The sequence below is a fragment of the Pseudochaenichthys georgianus genome, chromosome 10 (assembly GCF_902827115.2).
Source record: "Pseudochaenichthys georgianus chromosome 10, fPseGeo1.2, whole genome shotgun sequence".
Lineage (NCBI taxonomy): Eukaryota > Metazoa > Chordata > Actinopteri > Perciformes > Channichthyidae > Pseudochaenichthys > Pseudochaenichthys georgianus.
In genome coordinates, this window is record NC_047512.1 from 21,645,884 (window position 1) to 21,666,423 (window position 20,540).

General features: G+C 41.8%; 5 protein-coding genes across 6 annotated transcripts in view; all 5 read right to left on the reverse strand.

Annotated features, from left to right (window-relative positions):
• LOC117453751 (protocadherin alpha-C2-like) overlaps nucleotides 1-20,540 on the reverse strand; it is an 81,690-nt gene that overhangs the window by 50,497 nt on the left and 10,653 nt on the right. Inside the window, exon 1 of one of the 2 annotated variants that reach the window (XM_034092714.2) lies at nucleotides 13,664-16,231. The exons of the other annotated variant lie outside the window; for it this stretch is intronic. Within the exon in view, the coding sequence (XP_033948605.1) occupies nucleotides 13,664-16,069 (2,406 nt within the window). The 5' untranslated portion in view covers nucleotides 16,070-16,231. Of the gene's footprint in view, nucleotides 1-13,663; nucleotides 16,232-20,540 lie in introns of those variants that run through there. 2 annotated transcript variants of the gene reach the window in all.
• Nucleotides 1,234-4,097, reverse strand: LOC139434715 (protocadherin alpha-C2-like). The gene is made up of 2 exons (XM_071204694.1): nucleotides 1,583-4,097; nucleotides 1,234-1,242 (listed from the first exon to the last, which is right to left on the reverse strand). Exons 1-2 carry the CDS (start codon nucleotides 3,989-3,991, stop codon nucleotides 1,234-1,236), a joined length of 2,418 nt encoding a protein of 805 aa, XP_071060795.1. The 5' UTR covers nucleotides 3,992-4,097.
• On the reverse strand, nucleotides 6,069-8,986 carry LOC139434716 (protocadherin alpha-C2-like). The gene is made up of 2 exons (XM_071204695.1): nucleotides 6,418-8,986; nucleotides 6,069-6,077 (listed from the first exon to the last, which is right to left on the reverse strand). The coding sequence occupies exons 1-2, from the start codon at nucleotides 8,824-8,826 to the stop codon at nucleotides 6,069-6,071; spliced, it is 2,418 nt and encodes an 805-aa protein (XP_071060796.1). The 5' UTR covers nucleotides 8,827-8,986.
• Nucleotides 9,813-12,429, reverse strand: LOC117453750 (protocadherin alpha-C2-like). The gene has a single exon (XM_034092712.2). The coding sequence runs from the start codon at nucleotides 12,234-12,236 to the stop codon at nucleotides 9,813-9,815; it is 2,424 nt and encodes an 807-aa protein (XP_033948603.1). The 5' UTR covers nucleotides 12,237-12,429.
• LOC117453749 (protocadherin alpha-C2-like) lies at nucleotides 17,055-19,677 on the reverse strand. The gene has a single exon (XM_034092711.2). It carries the CDS (start codon nucleotides 19,482-19,484, stop codon nucleotides 17,055-17,057), a length of 2,430 nt encoding a protein of 809 aa, XP_033948602.1. The 5' UTR covers nucleotides 19,485-19,677.

Below are 20,540 nucleotides of genomic sequence, written 5' to 3' on the forward strand. Positions count from 1 at the left end.
AGAAATCATCATAGACTTCAGAAAGCACCGACCAGAACCCGCCCCCCTTCACCTCAATGGAGAGAGAGTGGAGAGGGTCTCCTCCTTTAAGTTCCTGGGGGTTCACATCTCGGAGAGCCTCAGCTGGACAGCACACACCACTGCAGCAGTTAAGAAGGCCCAGCAGCGACTACACTTCCTGAGGGTGCTTCGGAGAAACCGACTTAACAAGAAGCTGCTGGTGTCCTTCTACCGGGCGACCATCGAGAGCGTGCTGTCATACTCCATCTCGGGGTGGTATGCAGGATGCTCAGCTGCGGACAAGAAAGCCCTGCAGAGAGTGATCAGGATGGCAGAGAAAACCATCAGCTGCCCCCTGCCCTCTCTGGAACACATCTCCACCTCCCGCTGCCTCAGCAGAGCTAATAAAATCATAAAGGACAGCTCTCACCCGGGTCACAGACTGTTCTCTCTCCTGCCTTCTGGGAGGAGATACAGGAGCTTCAAGTCACGGACAAACAGACTCAAAAACAGTTTCTACCCCTGGGCCGTCAGGCTGCTCAACCACCACACATAATAATAACTGTAACCATTCTCACACATACACACACTTTTAATGCACTTTATATACTATTTTTTTTATGTCAATATTTTTAACTATTTATTCCCCCGTATGATTGTATGTCCTATTGCTGTGTTTTTTGGTGTTATGTATTTGTTTGTATATTTTTTGCACACAGGGACAGAGTTGCACTCTGTATCTCGTTATACCTTGTGTATAGTGACAATAAAAGGCTTTAACTTTAACTTTAATTATCACTTATGATACAGCATTGATTATTTTAAATGCATTACACTTTACGTAAACATATAAAACGATGACACTGCATGAAATATCATACCTTTGAGTGCTTATTAGTCTTGATGGTTGATAGGTAGTCAGAATGTATTCTAAGCCCCCTAAGTGAACCTGTAGTTTATAACTAGTCCGGAACATCAATATGACACTTGTAATTCATCATAATTCACATGTTTTATGACTGCTGATATGGGGTATCAGAAAGCATTGTGTGTTTGTGTGTAGGCCTAAAGCATTACAAATGATATCTGGTTCACTAAATGCCCTCACAACACTCAACAAATTAGTTTAGAGGGTATTAGGGAAAAACCTTTTTATAAGCGGAGGGTATTCACGATTTATCAAATTGCTTATTAGACCTAATACAACTGTATAAAGGTTTCCGTAGAAACGAGCTACTGACCCTGATGAGGGTCACAAGCCAGAACGTGTTGGTCTCACAGTAAAGTTGTTCTTTACAAGTGTTGCTCTAGATTTGACCTTTTGTGACCTTTTCCTTTCTCCATGCAAATTGGGGGAGCGAAGGTTATGCCAGCAAGTCAAAAGACTTAACATGGGGACAATTACATTTTTGCTTGTAATGTCAAGTACATTTTAGGCGTTGTAACTTAAAGAAAGTGAAGAGACAACAAAAGGTATTCAGCGCTGATTTAAAAATACTGCAATCGTCACTTATTATTGGCCTTGCAGGATGTTCAGTAGAAAACATGTGTAACAGATGTTGAATAGGTGTGTTTCCCATACCTGCAGAGTGGAGGCTGCTGATCCACTAGTGTCTGTGAGTCCAGTGCCTCGTGGTAAACTGGACACGATGTATCTGGAGCCCTTGGGCACAGGCTGTCTGACCACCATCTTTCCTTTCCTGGTCTCTGCTAGAAACATACTGTACCAGTAGGCGTCGTTGGAGACCAGAGTGGAGTCTGCGATGCTGGAGTTCCCCTCACTGATCACACTGTTCCTGCAGGGAGGAGCCGCTTTGTTGGGCTTGGGTTTCTGACACTTGATCATGATGGTGACCAGTATGGGGATCATCAGGAGAAATAACATGGAGCCCAGACCGATGACCAGGTACAGGTTGAGGTCTGAGAAGATGTCATATTCCAGAGGCACCTCGGTCATGTCAGAGTAGGCCTTCACGGCAGTCTCCACTGTGGACAGCTTGATGGTGACTGTAGCAGAGAGGGCAGGCTGCCCGTTGTCCTTGGCAACGACAACCAGTCTCTGGTGGCGTGGGTCTCTGTAGCTGAACATCCTCATGGTCCGGATCTCTCCGTTGTATTGGTCCAGACTGAACAAGGTGGCGTCAGTCACCTGCAGGAACTGGTAGGTGATCCGGGAGTTGTGCACCGAGTCTGTGTCCAAGGCTATCACTTTAGAAACCAGAGAGCCTTTATCGGTGGATCTGGGGATCTTTTCCTCCACCACCGAGCCGTGTGCGCGCCACGGAGACACAATAACCGGAGCGTTGTCGTTCTGGTCCACAATGATGATATGCACAGTCACGTTACTGCTGAGAGGAGGAGAGCCAGAGTCTCTGGCCTCGATGTGGAAGAGAAACTCCTTCTCGATCTCATAGTCAAAAGTTTTTAGTGCGTAAAGATTCCCGTTCTCTGGGTTGATGGAGAACAGCATGGACATGGAGGTGTTGGCTATCTCCCTCTCTAGGATGAAATAAACTAGATACTGGTTTTCATGGAGGTCAGGGTCAAACGCAGTTGGGGAACTGAGCAGGGCTCCAGGAGCGTTATTCTCCTCCACACGTATAGTATAAAATGACTGAGGGAACTGTGGCACATTGTCATTAACATCCAGCAGCTCTAAGGTCATGGTCTCATTGTCAGACAAAGGAGGAGAGCCTCTGTCTGTCACAGTGAAAGTGATGTCATATTCAGGGACCCTCTCACGGTCTAACGGCTCTGACACCACTAATTCATAATAGTTATCAGAGGACTCCCTCAGTTTGAAAGGCATGTTATCAGGAATGTGAAGATCAACCACTCCATTGTCCCCTGAGTCTTTATCACTGACACTCACCACTGCTATCACTGTGTCTAATTCTATGTTTTCTTTAATTGGACTTTGAAAAGACTTGATGGATATTTCTGGATGATTGTCATTCATGTCTGCCACCTGCATTGTCAGTTTACACTGTCCAGTTAAGGAGTTAGGCCCCTTATCACTGGCTATAACTTCCATTTCATAAAGTTTAAAATCTTCGTAATTTATCATCTCTTTCACTCTGATTTCACCATTTTCTGGATTTAAGTTAAACACCTGTTGTGTTCTCTCTGATGTATATAAACTATATGAATAAATAATATCAGAATTTGACCCTTCGTCTAAATCAGTAGCGTTTAATTGTATTACTAGACTGCCAATGGGGGAGTTTTCCATCACATCTATGATGTATTTGTCTTTATCAAATGACGGGGCGTTGTCGTTCACATCAAGCACGCGAACAATGATGCTGGCTGTACCTGTGCGCGTGGGCACTCCACCGTCCACAGCAGTGAGAATAAGATTATGCACAGCCTGCTGCTCTCTATCTAATGCTTTTTTCAAAATCAAATCCGCAAACTTTGACCCGTCTCTCCCGGTCTGAATTTCCAGAGCAAAATGTTCACTTGAGCTCAGATGGTAATTGTTCACAGAATTTGTTCCAACATCCGGGTCTGCAGCATTGTTCAATGAGAATCTCTCTCCAACAGGGCTTGATTCAGATATGTCCAAATGCATCGTTCCCCGTCGGAAATGAGGAGCGTTGTCGTTAATGTCCGTGATTTCCACCTCAATGTTAAACATTCGTATCGGGTTTTCAATCGTAGCATCCAATTTAAGAAAGCATGATGTATATGTCTTCAAAGGGCATAAAAGCTCTCTGTCAATCCTTTCCAGGATGAACAGCTCTCCTGTGTCTTTGTTGATGTCGATATACTTTTTATTTCCTACTACGTCTACGCGCATTTTCCTTCCCTTTAGCGTCTTCACATGTAATCCTAGATCAGTTGCTAAATTAGCAACGACTGAGCCTTCTTCCATTTCTTCGGGAACAGAATAATGTGTGACGCTAGACACGGTGTCAATCATGGCAGAAAGAAAGAGAAATACACACACGTACCTCGTCCCAAATAACTGTGGGATTTGTTCCGCCATATTTCAGATTCCGTAGTTATTAACTTGAAATACTCTGAGACCTAAATAAACCGTCCTCTCGTTGAACGAAAAAACGAAACGACGTTCTTAAAAAATGTTTCCCTGCCTCGAGTGACGTCCTTGTTATAAAGTGTCCCTCCTCCAATAAACTATCGTGAAAACCATGACCTCATCAGCGAGTTTGTTTTTGTGGAGAGCAGCGAAGAAAATAGTCTTGTGTGAGCCTTTGCAATTTTTCAAAAAACAAACATTTTACCATGCGTTAAATGTAGGAGAAGTTACAGTGGGAAAATTATTAGAGTTGAAGAAGCTGCAAATGTTATGAAGCATTCACTTTGAGTTCTGAAAGTTGTATTCCCTGGGTGAGAGATGTGCTTCTAAAAAAGAAACAACTACTTCAAGCTGTTGTTTATTCTCTACTTGGATAACTCAATAAATGTGTTGCTTTTTGTTTTTCGTCAAATGTGTTTACAATTATTGCTAAAGACAGTTGCTTTTATTTAATACAATATCTGTGTACCCCATATGTACTTTAATCTGTATTCCAAATACTTAATGTATGCAGAGATATCCAGGCTGACATTGTAAAATAAAATAACACTGTCGATAAAGATCATTTAGAAGAATCCATACTGCATGCAGAGGTGGAAGAAGTATCACATTATTTACTAAAGTAAACGTAGCAATAGTACACTGCACAAAAACAAAACACTTATTAGTTAAAGTCCTGCATTTAAAATTGTACTTGTGTAAAAGTACAAAAGTATTAGCATCAAAATAAATGTAGAAACCAAAAGTAAAAGTGTTCATTATGCAGAATGAGTTGTTTAAGCACTATTTATTTTTAAATTGTTGTATTATATTTATTGATGCATTAATGTGTTCACTATGGTACAGGTGGGGTTTATTTGAAATACTGTTAATACTACTGGGTAGCTCACGCTATAATCGTATATGATAATGTATAAGTCGATTTATATTTTATCATCTCAATCAGCAAAGTAACTAGTCACTAAATCTGTAAACTAAATGTAGTGGAGTACAACATTTGCTTACAACATGTGCTGGACTAAAAGTATAAAATAGCATAAAATGAAAATACTCAAGTAAAGTACAAGTAACTTAAACTTAAGTATACTTTAGTAAATGTAATTAGTTACATTCCACCACTGGCTGCATGCATCTTTATAATTTAAGACACCAAAATGCAGAGAATCACACAGAAAATGAACATACTTTGAATTGAACCTTGAGGTATAATATGGTTGATATATTAGACAAGAAAAAGACAAAATACATTTTGTCAAGTTTAATTTACACTTCAGGATGAAAACAGTAAGTTTCTGTGTTGTTACTAATCATCAAAAACTGAATGACATAACTTTAATAGCTGACACATTACAGCCCCTCACTCTCTCTCTCTCACTCACTCACTCACTCACTCACTCTCTTACTCACTCTCTCACTCACTCGCTCTCTCTCTCTCTCTCACTCACTCACTCACTCGACAAGAGTTTTATTTTTTAAATTACTATTATCATGATTTCAAACAGAGCAAGTCGACCTTCAGATGCACTTCAGCCGCCATTGGTGCTTTAAGATTCCCTGCATTTTAGTGTTCTTCCTTATTATCACTTATGATACAGCATTGATTATTTTAAATGCATTACACTTTACGTAAACATATAAAACGATGACACTGCATGAAATATCATACCTTTGAGTGCTTATTAGTCTTGATGGTTGATGTGTCTTTAGGTAGTCAGAATGTATTCTAAGCCCCCTAAGTGAACCTGTAGTTTATAACTAGTCCGGAGCATCAATATGACACTTGTAATTCATCATAATTCACATGTTTTATGACTGCTGATATGGGGTATCAGAAAGCATTGTGTGTTTGTGTGTAGGCCTAAAGCATTACAAATGATATCTGGTTCACTAAATGCCCTCACAACACTTAACAAATTAGTTTAGAGGGTATTAGGGAAAAACCTTTTTAGAAGCGGAGGGTATACACGATTTATCAAATTGCTTGTTAGACCAAATAAAACTGTATAAAGGTTTCCGTAGAAACGAGCTACTGATCCTGATGAGGGTCACAAGCCAGAACATGTTGGTCTCACAGTAAAGTTGTTCTTTACAAGTGTTGCTCTAGATTTGACCTTTTCTGACCTTTTCCTTTCTCCATGCAAATTGGGGGAGCGAAGGTTATGCCAGCAAGTCAAAATACTTAACATGGGCACAATTACATTTTTGCTTGCAATGTCAAGTACATTTTAGGCGTTGTAACTTAAAGAAAGTGAAGAGACAACAAAAAGTATTCAGCGCTGATTTAAAAATACTGCAATCGTCACTTATTATTGGCCTTGCAGGATGTTCAGTAGAAAACATGTGTAACAGATGTTGAATAGGTGTGTTTCCCATACCTGCAGAGTGGAGGCTGCTGATCCACTAGTGTCTGTGAGTCCAGTGCCTCGTGGTAAACTGGACACGATGTATCTGGAGCCCTTGGGCACAGGCTGTCTGACCACCATCTTTCCTTTCCTGGTCTCTGCTAGAAACATACTGTACCAGTAGGCGTCGTTGGAGACCAGAGTGGAGTCTGCGATGCTGGAGTTCCCCTCACTGATCACACTGTTCCTGCAGGGAGGAGCCGCTTTGCTGGGCTTGGGTTTCTGACACTTGATCACGATGGTGACCAGTATGGTGATCAGCAGGAGAAATGACACGGAGCCCAGACCGATGACCAGGTACAGGTTGAGGTCTGAGAAGATGTCATATTCCAGAGGCACCTCGGTCATGTCAGAGTAGGCCTTCACAGCAGTCTCCACTGTGGACAGCTTGATGGTGACTGTAGCAGAGAGGGCAGGCTGCCCGTTGTCCTTGGCAACGACAACCAGTCTCTGGTGGCGCGGGTCTCTGTAGCTGAACATCCTCATGGTCCGGATCTCTCCGTTGTATTGGTCCAGACTGAACAAGGTGGCGTCAGTCACCTGCAGGAACTGGTAGGTGATCCGGGAGTTGTGCACCGAGTCTGTGTCCAAGGCTATCACTTTAGAAACCAGAGAGCCTTTATCGGTGGATCTGGGGATCTTTTCCTCCACCACCGAGCCGTGTGCGCGCCACGGAGACACAATAACCGGAGCGTTGTCGTTCTGGTCCACAATGATGATGTGCACCGTCACGTTACTGCTGAGAGGAGGAGAGCCAGAGTCTCTGGCCTCGATGTGGAAGAGAAACTCCTTCTCGATCTCATAGTCAAAAGTTTTTAGTGCGTAAAGATTCCCGTTCTCTGGGTTGATGGAGAACAGCATGGACATGGAGGTGTTGGCTATCTCCCTCTCTAGGATGAAATAAACTAGATACTGGTTTTCATGGAGGTCAGGGTCAAACGCAGTTGGGGAACTGAGCAGGGCTCCAGGAGCGTTATTCTCCTCCACACGTATAGTATAAAATGACTGAGGGAACTGTGGCACATTGTCATTAACATCCAGCAGCTCTAACGTCATGGTCTCATTGTCAGACAAAGGAGGAGAGCCTCTGTCTGTCACAGTGAAAGTGATGTCATATTCAGGGACCCTCTCACGGTCCAACGGCTCTGACACCACTAATTCATAATAGTTATCAGAGGACTCCCTCAGTTTGAAAGGCATGTTATCAGGAATGTGAAGATCAACCACTCCATTGTCCCCTGAGTCTTTATCACTGACACTCACCACTGCTATCACTGTGTCTAATTCTATGTTTTCTTTAATTGGACTTTGAAAAGACTTGATGGATATTTCTGGATGATTGTCATTCATGTCTGTCACCTGCATTGTCAGTTTACACTGTCCAGTTAAGGAGTTAGGCCCCTTATCACTGGCTATAACTTCCATTTCATAAAGTATAAAATCTTCGTAATTTATCATCTCTTTCACTCTGATTTCACCATTTTCTGGATTTAAGTTAAACACCTGTTGTGTTCTCTCTGATGTATATAAACTATACGAATAAATAATATCAGAATTTGACCCTTCGTCTAAATCAGTAGCGTTTAATTGTATTACTAGACTGCCAATGGGGGAATTCTCCATCACATCTATGATGTATTTGTCTTTATCAAATAACGGGGCGTTGTCGTTCACATCAAGCACGCGAACAATGATGCTGGCTGTACCTGTGCGCGTGGGCACTCCACCGTCCACAGCAGTGAGAATAAGATTATGAACAGCATGCTGTTCTCTATCTAATGCTTTTTTCAAAATCAAATCCGCAAACTTTGACCCGTCTCTCCCGGTCGTAATTTCGATGGAGAAATGTTCACTTGAGCTCAGATGGTAATTGTTCACAGAATTTGTTCCAACATCCGGGTCTGCAGCATTGTTCAATGAGAATCTCTCTCCAACAGGGCTTGATTCAGATATGTCCAAATGCATCGTTCCCCGTCGGAAATGAGGAGCGTTGTCGTTAATGTCCGTGATTTCCACCTCAATGTTAAACATTCGTATCGGATTTTCAATCGTAGCGTCTAACCTGAGAAAGCACGTTGTAGTTGTCTTTAATGGGCATAAAAGCTCTCTGTCGATCCTCTCCTGCATGAACAGCTCTCCTGTGTCTTTGTTGATGTCGATATACTTTTTGTTTCCTACGAGATCTACCCGCATGTTCCTATTATTCAGAGTCTTCACGTCTAATCCGAGATCAATTGCTAAATTAGCAACGACTGAGCCTTCTTCCATTTCTTCGGGAACAGAATAATGGGTCACGGGGGACACCGTGTGCATTATGGCAGAAAGACAGAGAAATACGAAAACGTACCCTGTGCAGGAATACTGATGAATTAGAAGAGCCATTGAACATAATCCGTATTAAACCTTCAAAGTGATATCCGTTGTCTTTTTCTCGTGACGAAAATAAATGTTGGTTTTAAGAAAGCGTTTGAGAATGCTGCTGGTAGGCCTAATGGCAGAGATTTTTGTGAAATATGTCTGACTGCCAAGCCTCGAATGAACTCTCGTGAGAACGATGATATCATGAAGGACCTCCTCGTAAATTATATCCTTTTTTTGTGGAGAGCAGCGACATGAATAGTCCTTCATGAGGTTTTAAACCTTGGAGAAAATGTGTAGTGTCCACATTTCGTTGACTATCATACATTTCCAATCAAATATTAATTCAAAATGTGTGATAAAATACTTTGAACGTGTTTACAGTATTTCGTGTTTTAAGCTTTATTCTAGGAACGTGTGAGCATTAACTGTAGTTTTGCTTTTTCTGTTGAACCGTCTTTAATAAAACGGATCTTTAATATATGTATTTAATAACGTTAATAAAACACAATAAACTATTGGTTCGAATTACGCCACTATTATTTCCTTCATGTCACACTTACACGCAGATTGGTGTTGCTGAAATCATTGAAGTATGTTGAGATACTGTATTTTGCTTTACTCTTGTTTTTATTTTTGTTTTTTTTATTTAAATGTCATTATAATTAGTTTGGTGTTTATGTCATGCTTCCACAGAGAGCGCAATCAATTGTTTTGTTGTTGCCTGTCCACCTTGAGCCAAATCTAAGTACAATGTGCAAGAAACCCTGATGTGGAAGGGGCAAATATTGCAAATATCTAATGATATACTTTATCTAACGTTACAAGAAGCAAATACTTGTAGGAACACTTCAATTATATCTGCAAGTAACCTTTTACCAACAATGGTAGACGTGTTTTTATACACACCTATTAAACAATGACATCATTTAATTGTTACGAGTGTGGAGAGCTGTGGGCAAAACACATAATGTAGTTTGCAAAAGGACCATACTTTTGTATAGCTATGTTTAATTGAGGTGTTTCCATACCTGCAGAGTGGAGGCTGCTGATCCACTAGTGTCTGTGAGTCCAGTGCCTCGTGGTAAACTGGACACGATGTATCTGGAGCCCTTGGGCACAGGCTGTCTGACCACCATCTTTCCTTTCCTGGTCTCTGCTAGAAACATACTGTACCAGTAGGCGTCGTTGGAGACCAGAGTGGAGTCTGCGATGCTGGAGTTCCCCTCACTGATCACACTGTTCCTGCAGGGAGGAGCAACTTTGCTGGGCTTGGGTTTCTGACACTTGATCACGATGGTGACCAGTATGGTGATCAGCAGGAGAAATGACACGGAGCCCAGACCGATGACCAGGTACAGGTTGAGGTCTGAGAAGATGTCATATTCCAGAGGCACCTCGGTCATGTCAGAGTAGGCCTTCACAGCAGTCTCCACTGTGGACAGCTTGATGGTGACTGTAGCAGAGAGGGCAGGCTGCCCGTTGTCCTTGGCAACGACAACCAGTCTCTGGTGGCGCGGGTCTCTGTAGCTGAACATCCTCATGGTCCGGATCTCTCCGTTGTATTGGTCCAGACTGAACAAGGTGGCGTCAGTCACCTGCAGGAACTGGTAGGTGATCCGGGAGTTGTGCACCGAGTCTGTGTCCAAGGCTATCACTTTAGAAACCAGAGAGCCTTTATCGGTGGATCTGGGGATCTTTTCCTCCACCACCGAGCCGTGTGCGCGCCACGGAGACACAATAACCGGAGCGTTGTCGTTCTGGTCCACAATGATGATGTGCACCGTCACGTTACTGCTGAGAGGAGGAGAGCCAGAGTCCCTGGCCTCGATGTGGAAGAGAAACTCCTTCTCGATCTCGTAGTCAAAAGTTTTTAGTGCGTAAAGATTCCCGTTCTCTGGGTTGATGGAGAACAGCATGGACATGGAGGTGTTGGCTATCTCCCTCTCTAGGATGAAATAAACTAGATACTGGTTTTCATGGAGGTCAGGGTCAAACGCAGTTGGGGAACTGAGCAGGGCTCCAGGAGCGTTATTCTCCTCCACACGTATAGTATAAAATGACTGAGGGAACTGTGGCACATTGTCATTAACATCCAGCAGCTCTAAGGTCATGGTCTCATTGTCAGACAAAGGAGGAGAGCCTCTGTCTGTCACAGTGAAAGTGATGTCATATTCAGGGACCCTCTCACGGTCCAACGGCTCTGACACCACTAATTCATAATAGTTATCAGAGGACTCCCTCAGTTTGAAAGGCATGTTATCAGGAATGTGAAGATCAACCACTCCATTGTCCCCTGAGTCTTTATCACTGACACTCACCACTGCTATCACTGTGTCCAATTCTATGTTTTCATTGACTGGACTCAGAAAGGATTTAATAGATATTTCTGGGTGGTTGTCATTCATGTCTTCAACCAGAATGTTTACAGTGCATTGTCCTGATAAACTATTAACTCCTTTATCAGTTGCTATAACTTCCATATCATAAATCCTGAAGTCCTCATAATTTAACATTCCTTTAACAGTAATTTCACCAGAGGAAGGATTCAGATTAAATGTTTCCTGCGTTTTCTCTGATGTATATAAACTGTAGGAGTATGTTATATCAGAATTTGAACCCTCGTCTTGGTCTGTTGCATTAAGATGAACAACCAGACTTCCTATGGGAGAGTTTTCTATTATTTTGATGCTGTAATTTATTTTGTCAAAAGTAGGAGTGTTGTCATTCATGTCGGAAACATGCACAATAATACTTGCAGTGCCAGAACGTGCAGGTGTGCCTCCATCTACAGCTGTGAGAATTAAATTATGCACAGCCTGATGCTCTCGGTCTAAACTATTTTTTAAGATTAATTCTGCAAATTTCGATCCATCTCTTCCAGTCTGAACTTCAATATTAAAATGTTCACTTTCGCTAAGATGGTAGGTTTTCACTGAATTGCTTCCAACATCAGGATCAACTGCATTACTGAGAGAGAATCTCTCTCCTTTCGGCGTTGCTTCAGAAATGTCTAAATGTATGGCCTCTCTCCGAAATTGCGGGGCGTTGTCGTTCATATCCAGAATTTCTACTTCTATATTAAAGATTCGTAGTGGATTTTCTAGTATAACCTCCAGTTTGAGATAACAAGACGACTTTGCAAGACACATGTATTCTCTGTCAATCTTCTCAACGATATACAGTTCTCCAGTCTCTTTGTTCACTTCCAGATATTTCTTATTTGCAATAATGTCAAGACGCATCTTTCTCTGATTCAAAGTCTTAACATCCAGGCTGAGATCGGTAGCAATGTTAGCTACAACTGATCCTTCCTTCATTTCCTCCGGTATTGAATAATGAGTCACTGAAGTCGATATGTTAGGAACGAAAGAAAGAAAAACAACAAGCAGCACGTACCTTCTGCAAGACTGCATTTTTAAAAAGGACCCCATTGTTGCGTGCAGTATCACTGCACCTTTAGCGATTTAATGTCCCTTTCCGTTGATATTGCAGTTTGCAACCATGGCTTTCATCCCAAACATGTTCATGTAGAGGTAATCCAAAGATTGATTTTTCGGTATGAAAAAGGAAAATCGCGTTTCTGGAGTGGGGTTTCAGCACCACAGCTCTCCGGTTGTTTCACGATCTGCCCTGATTCACTGTCATGGCGTTTGTGTAATAATTTATTTTAGAGAAACAGCGCCACCTTTTGCTTTTTTAACGGCTATGTGTTTAACATGAGGCACATTAAGCAATACATACATTTTAAATGTTTTGTATGGATTTAAAACGTTTTTTTAAGCAGATAAGCTGGAAATAATTGTTAAATAATAACGATGTCTCCTATACTTTTCTAAAATGCTAAATCAATTTTCAGTTGATATTGGTACAAAATAAATAGAAAAACATATGACGTATCCATTTGAGCTCACCTTGATCCTTAAAATGTAAATTAATTCAGCACCAGTACCCTTTCGTTCGCCATTTTCTCGTATCACTTGAATGAAAAGTATAATTAAGCACGGATGCCGACTGATGTCACAAGAGTATACATGACTGGGGAACAGTGACGCTTTGTGCACAAAAGAGACCAACTTAGCAGGGTTTGTTGAATGATCATTTTAAATCAACCTAGTGGTGTGTAGTACGAGTTATCCTCAAACATTAGAGTTTAGTCTTTTAAGTATGTATAAGATACCTGTATGTTTTTTTCATGGAATTATTTCATTTCGTCTTTAATTGCTCTGTTGGGTGAGTAGTAACCATCTGCAAAACCCTGAGTAATGAATGCTAAGAATCAGAGTAAAAACATTGAGATTGAAGATGTTTAAGAGCTTTGAACAAATAACATCTGGGTGTTTGACTCTTAAAGATACTCTCATTATTGTTTTGCTGTCACCCACACGACCGTCTTTATAAAGCACATCTACACTGATTTACAAACTTGCTATATAACGTTTTCAATCCCAAACTATTGAGGAATCTTGAATTTGGGGGATATTTTGACACGTGAAACAGCGAGGTTGCCTTTAATGAGAGTATCAGCGCCACAGAGCGGTCCGGTTGTTTGACGCTGTAACGTGTTTCCAATGGTTCCCTCTCAAGGTGACCGTGGGTTATTTTTTGTCTAATGTATAACACCAATCTTTGAAAATTGCAGGATGATGTAATGAGGATGCTTAAAAAGCATGGATCAAGGTTTAAAGGTGAGCTCAACATGAGAGACGGCTGCAGATATTGTTAAATATAATTATGTTGTTTTTTTGTTTGTCAACTTTGTTTTGATAACGATATATTTAAAACCTTCTACAATGTTACATGGCACGCTACGTTAATACGAACAGAAGATTGTAGAGACAAGTTATAACTATGATCATACCTGCAAGGTGGAGGCTGCTGATCCACTAGTGTCTGTGAGTCCAGTGCCTCGTGGTAAACTGGACACGATGTATCTGGAGCCCTTGGGCACAGGCTGTCTGACCACCATCTTTCCTTTCCTGGTCTCTGCTAGAAACATACTGTACCAGTAGGCGTCGTTGGAGACCAGAGTGGAGTCTGCGATGCTGGAGTTCCCCTCACTGATCACACTGTTCCTGCAGGGAGGAGCCGCTTTGCTGGGCTTGGGTTTCTGACACTTGATCACGATGGTGACCAGTATGGTGATCAGCAGGAGAAATGACACGGAGCCCAGACCGATGACCAGGTACAGGTTGAGGTCTGAGAAGATGTCATATTCCAGAGGCACCTCGGTCATGTCAGAGTAGGCCTTCACGGCAGTCTCCACTGTGGACAGTTTGATGGTGACTGTAGCAGAGAGGGCAGGCTGCCCGTTGTCCTTGGCAACGACAACCAGTCTCTGGTGGCGCGGGTCTCTGTAGCTGAACATCCTCATGGTCCGGATCTCTCCGTTGTATTGGTCCAGACTGAACAAGGTGGCGTCAGTCACCTGCAGGAACTGGTAGGTGATCCGGGAGTTGTGCACCGAGTCTGTGTCCAAGGCTATCACTTTAGAAACCAGAGAGCCTTTATCGGTGGATCTGGGGATCTTTTCCTCCACCACCGAGCCGTGTGCGCGCCACGGAGACACAATAACCGGAGCGTTGTCGTTCTGGTCCACAATGATGATATGCACCGTCACGTTACTGCTGAGAGGAGGAGAGCCAGAGTCCCTGGCCTCGATGTGGAAGAGAAACTCCTTCTCGATCTCATAGTCAAAAGTTTTTAGTGCGTAAAGATTCCCGTTCTCTGGGTTGATGGAGAACAGCATGGACATGGAGGTGTTGGCTATCTCCCTCTCTAGGATGAAATAAACTAGATACTGGTTTTCATGGAGGTCAGGGTCAAACGCAGTTGGGGAACTGAGCAGGGCTCCAGGAGCGTTATTCTCCTCCACACGTATAGTATAAAATGACTGAGGGAACTGTGGCACATTGTCATTAACATCCAGCAGCTCTAAGGTCATGGTCTCATTGTCAGACAAAGGAGGAGAGCCTCTGTCTGTCACAGTGAAAGTGATGTCATATTCAGGGACCCTCTCACGGTCTAACGGCTCTGACACCACTAATTCATAATAGTTATCAGAGGACTCCCTCAGTTTGAAAGGCATGTTATCAGGAATGTGAAGATCAACCACTCCATTGTCCCCTGAGTCTTTATCACTGACACTCACCACTGCTATCACTGTGTCTAATTCTATGTTTTCTTTAATTGGACTTTGAAAAGACTTGATGGATATTTCTGGATGATTGTCATTCATGTCTGCCACCTGCATTGTCAGTTTACACTGTCCAGTTAAGGAGTTAGGCCCCTTATCACTGGCTATAACTTCCATTTCATAAAGTATACAATCTTCGTAATTTATCATCTCTTTCACTCTGATTTCACCATTTTCTGGATTTAAGTTAAACACCTGTTGTGTTCTCTCTGATGTATATAAACTATATGAATAAATAATATCAGAATTTGACCCTTCGTCTAAATCAGTAGCGTTTAATTGTATTACTAGACTGCCAATGGGGGAATTCTCCATCACATCTATGATGTATTTGTCTTTATCAAATGACGGGGCGTTGTCGTTCACATCAAGCACACGAACAATGATGCTGGCTGTACCTGTGCGCGTGGGCACTCCACCGTCCACAGCAGTGAGAATAAGATTATGCACAGCCTGCTGCTCCCTATCTAATGCTTTTTTCAAAATCAAATCCGCAAACTTTGTCCCGTCTCTCCCGGTCTGAATTTCAATGGAGAAATGTTCACTTGAGCTCAGATGGTAATTGTTCACAGAATTTGTTCCAACATCCGGGTCTGCAGCATTGTTCAATGAGAATCTCTCTCCAACAGGGCTTGATTCAGATATGTCCAAATGCATCGTTCCCCGTCGGAAATGAGGAGCGTTGTCGTTAATGTCCGTGATTTCCACTTCAATGTTAAACATTCGTATCGGGTTTTCAATCGTAGCGTCTAATCTGAGAAAGCACGTTGTTGTCTTCAAGGGGCATAAAACCTCTCTGTCGATCCTCTCCTGCATGAACAGCTCTCCTGTGTCTTTGTTGATGTCGATATACTTTTTATTTCCTACGAGATCTACGCGCATTTTCCTTTTATTCAGAGTCTTCACGTCTAATCCGAGATCAATTGCTAAATTAGCAACGACTGAGCCTTCTTCCATTTCTTCGGGAACAGAATAATGGGTCACGGGGGACACCGTGTGCATTATGGCAGAAAGACAGAGAAATACGAAAACGTACCCTGTGCAGGAATACTGATGAATTAGAAGAGCCATTGAACATAATCCGTATTAAACCTTCAAAGTGATATCCGTTGTCTTTTTCTCGTGACGAAAATAAATGTTGGTTTTAAGAAAGCGTTTGAGAATGCTGCTGGTAGGCCTAATGGCAGAGATTTTTGTGAAATATGTCTGACTGCCAAGCCTCGAATGAACTCTCGTGAGAACGATGATATCATGAAGGACCTCCTCGTAAATGATATCCTTTTTTTGTGGAGAGCAGCGACATGAATAGTCCTTCATGAGGTTTTAAACCTTGGAGAAAATGTGTAGTGTCCACATTTCGTTGACTATCATACATTTCCAATCAAATATTAATTCAAAATGTGTGATAAAATACTTTGAACGTGTTTACAGTATTTCGTGTTTTAAGCTTTATTCTAGGAACGTGTGAGCATTAACTGTAGTTTTGCTTTTTCTGTTGAACCGTCTTTAATAAAACGGATCTTTAATATATGTATTTAATAACGTTAATAAAACACAATAAACTATTGGTTCGAATTACGCCACTATTATTTCCTTCGTGTCACACTTACACGCAGATTGGTGTTGCTGAAATCATTGAAGTATGTTGAGATACTGTATTTTGCTTTACTCTTGTTTTTATTTTTGTTTTTTTATTTAAATGTCATTATAATTAGTTTGGTGTTTATGTCATGCTTCCACAGAGAGCGCAATCAATTGTTTTGTTGTTGCCTGTCCACCTTGAGCCAAATCTAAGTACAATGTGCAAGAAACCCTGATGTGGAAGGGGCAAATATTGCAAATATCTAATGATATACTTTATCTAACGTTACAAGAAGCAAATACTTGTAGGAACACTTCAATTATATCTGCAAGTAACCTTTTACCAACAATGGTAGACGTGTTTTTATACACACCTATTAAACAATGACATCATTTAATTGTTACGAGTGTGGAGAGCTGTGGGCAAAACACATAATGTAGTTTGCAAAAGGACCATACTTTTGTATAGCTATGTTTAATTGAGGTGTTTCCATACCTGCAGAGTGGAGGCTGCTGATCCACTAGTGTCTGTGAGTCCAGTGCCTCGTGGTAAACTGGACACGATGTATCTGGAGCCCTTGGGCACAGGCTGTCTGACCACCATCTTTCCTTTCCTGGTCTCTGCTAGAAACATACTGTACCAGTAGGCGTCGTTGGAGACCAGAGTGGAGTCTGCGATGCTGGAGTTCCCCTCACTGATCACACTGTTCCTGCAGGGAGGAGCCACTTTGCTGGGCTTGGGTTTCTGACACTTGATCACGATGGTGACCAGTATGGTGATCAGCAGGAGAAATGACACGGAGCCCAGACCGATGACCAGGTACAGGTTGAGGTCTGAGAAGATGTCATATTCCAGAGGCACCTCGGTCATGTCAGAGTAGGCCTTCACGGCAGTCTCCACTGTGGACAGCTTGATGGTGACTGTAGCAGAGAGGGCAGGCTGCCCGTTGTCCTTGGCAACGACAACCAGTCTCTGGTGGCGCGGGTCTCTGTAGCTGAACATCCTCATGGTCCGGATCTCTCCGTTGTATTGGTCCAGACTGAACAAGGTGGCGTCAGTCACCTGCAGGAACTGGTAGGTGATCCGGGAGTTGTGCACCGAGTCTGTGTCCAAGGCTATCACTTTAGAAACCAGAGAGCCTTTATCGGTGTATCTGGGGATCTTTTCCTCCACCACCGAGCCGTGTGCGCGCCACGGAGACACAATAACCGGAGCGTTGTCGTTCTGGTCCACAATGATGATGTGCACCGTCACGTTACTGCTGAGAGGAGGAGAGCCAGAGTCCCTGGCCTCGATGTGGAAGAGAAACTCCTTCTCGATCTCATAGTCAAAAGTTTTTAGTGCGTAAAGATTCCCGTTCTCTGGGTTGATGGAGAACAGCATGGACATGGAGGTGTTGGCTATCTCCCTCTCTAGGATGAAATAAACTAGATACTGGTTTTCATGGAGGTCAGGGTCAAACGCAGTTGGGGAACTGATCAGGGCTCCAGGAGTGTTATTCTCCTCCACACGTATAGTATAAAATGACTGAGGGAACTGTGGCACATTGTCATTAACATCCAGCAGCTCTAAGGTCATGGTCTCATTGTCAGACAAAGGAGGAGAGCCTCTGTCTGTCACAGTGAAAGTGATGTCATATTCAGGGACCCTCTCACGGTCTAACGGCTCTGACACCACTAATTCATAATAGTTATCAGAGGACTCCCTCAGTTTGAAAGGCATGTTATCAGGAATGTGAAGATCAACCACTCCATTGTCCCCTGAGTCTTTATCACTGACACTCACCACTGCTATCACTGTGTCCAATTCTATGTTTTCATTGACTGGACTCAGAAAGGATTTAATAGATATTTCTGGGTGGTTGTCATTCATGTCTTCAACCAGAATGTTTACAGTGCATTGTCCTGATAAACTATTAACTCCTTTATCAGTTGCTATAACTTCCATATCATAAATCCTGAAGTCCTCATAATTTAACATTCCTTTAACAGTAATTTCACCAGAGGAAGGATTCAGATTAAATGTTTCCTGCGTTTTCTCTGATGTATATAAACTGTAGGAGTATGTTATATCAGAATTTGAACCCTCGTCTTGGTCTGTTGCATTAAGATGAACAACCAGACTTCCTATGGGAGAGTTTTCCATTATTTTAATATTGTAGTTAATTTTGTCAAAAGTAGGAGTGTTGTCATTCATGTCGGAAACATGCACAATAATACTTGCAGTGCCAGAACGTGCAGGTGTGCCTCCATCTACAGCTGTGAGAATTAAATTATGCACAGCCTGCTGCTCTCGGTCTAAACTATTTTTTAAGATTAATTCTGCAAATTTCGATCCATCTCTTCCAGTCTGAACTTCAATATTAAAATGTTCACTTTCGCTAAGATGGTAGGTTTTCACTGAATTGCTTCCAACATCAGAATCAACTGCATTGCTGAGAGAGAACCTCTCTCCTTTCGGCGTTGCTTCAGAAATGTCTAAATGTATGGTGTCTCTCCGAAATTGCGGGGCGTTGTCGTTCATATCCAGAATTTCGACTTCTATATTAAAAATTCGTAGTGGATTTTCTAGTATAACCTCCAGTTTGAGATAACAAGACGCTGATGATTTTGTATTGCAAATAGTTTCTCTGTCAATCTTCTCAACGATATACAGTTCTCCAGTCTCTTTGTTCACATCCAGATATTTCTTATTTGCAATAATGTCAAGACGCATCTTCCTCTGATTCAGTGTCTTAACATCTAGGCTGAGATCGGTAGCAATGTTAGCGACCACGGATCCTTCCTTCATTTCTTCTGGTATTGAATAATGAGTCTCTGAGGTCGATATGTTACCAGCGAAAGAAAGAAAAACAACAAGCAGCACGTACCTTCTGCAAGACTGCATTTTTAAAAAGGAGCCCATTGTTGCGTGCAGTATCACTGCACCTTTAGCGATTTAATGTCCCTTTCCGTTGATATTGCAGTTTGCAATCAAGGCTTTCATCGCAAACATGTTCATGTAGAGGTAATCCAAAGATTTGTTTCGGTATGAAAAAGGAAAATCGCGTTTTCGGATTGGAGGTTCAACACCACAGCTCTCCGGTTGTTTCACGGTCTGCCCTGATGACAGCGATTCACTGTCATTCACATTCACGTTTGTGTCCTAATTTATTTTAGAGAAACAGCGCCACCTCTTGCTTATTTAACGGCTATGTGCTTAACATGAGGCACAATAAGCTCTAAATACATTTTAAATGTTTTGTATGGATTTAAAATGTTTTTGTAAACAGATATGCTTGAAATAATTGTTAAACTAATAATGTCTCCTATACTTTTCTAAAATGCTAAATCAAATCTGACCTAATATTTGTTCAAAAATAAGTAGAAAAACACATGACATGAGATGAGCTCAGCTTGATACTTGAAATCAAAATTCATTCAGCGTCAGTAGCCGTTCGTTCGCCATTTTCTCGTGTCACTTGAATGAAAAGTATAATTGCGCACCGATGGCGACTGTGATGTGATGTATATATGACTGGGGAACAGTGACGCTTTGTGCAAGAAAGAGACCAACTTAGAAGGGTTGGTTGAATGATCGTTTTAAATCAACATAGTGTTGTGTAGTACGAGTTATCCTCAAACATTAGAGTTTAGTCTTTTAAGTATATTCTTATAACTGAGATACCTGTACGCTTTTTTTCTGAATTATTTTCATTTCGTCTTTAATTGATCTTTTGGGTGAGTAGTAACCATCTGCAAAACTCACAGTAAGGACTGTTAAGAGTAAGAGTAAAAACATTGATATTTAAGATGTTTAAGAGCTTTGAACAAATAACATCTGGGTGTTTGACTCTTAAAGATATTCTCATTATTGTTCGACTGTCATCAACACGACCATCTTTATAAAGCACATGTACACTGATTTAAAAAGTTGCTATATAGCATTGTCAAACAAAAAATATTGATGAAATTGAATTTG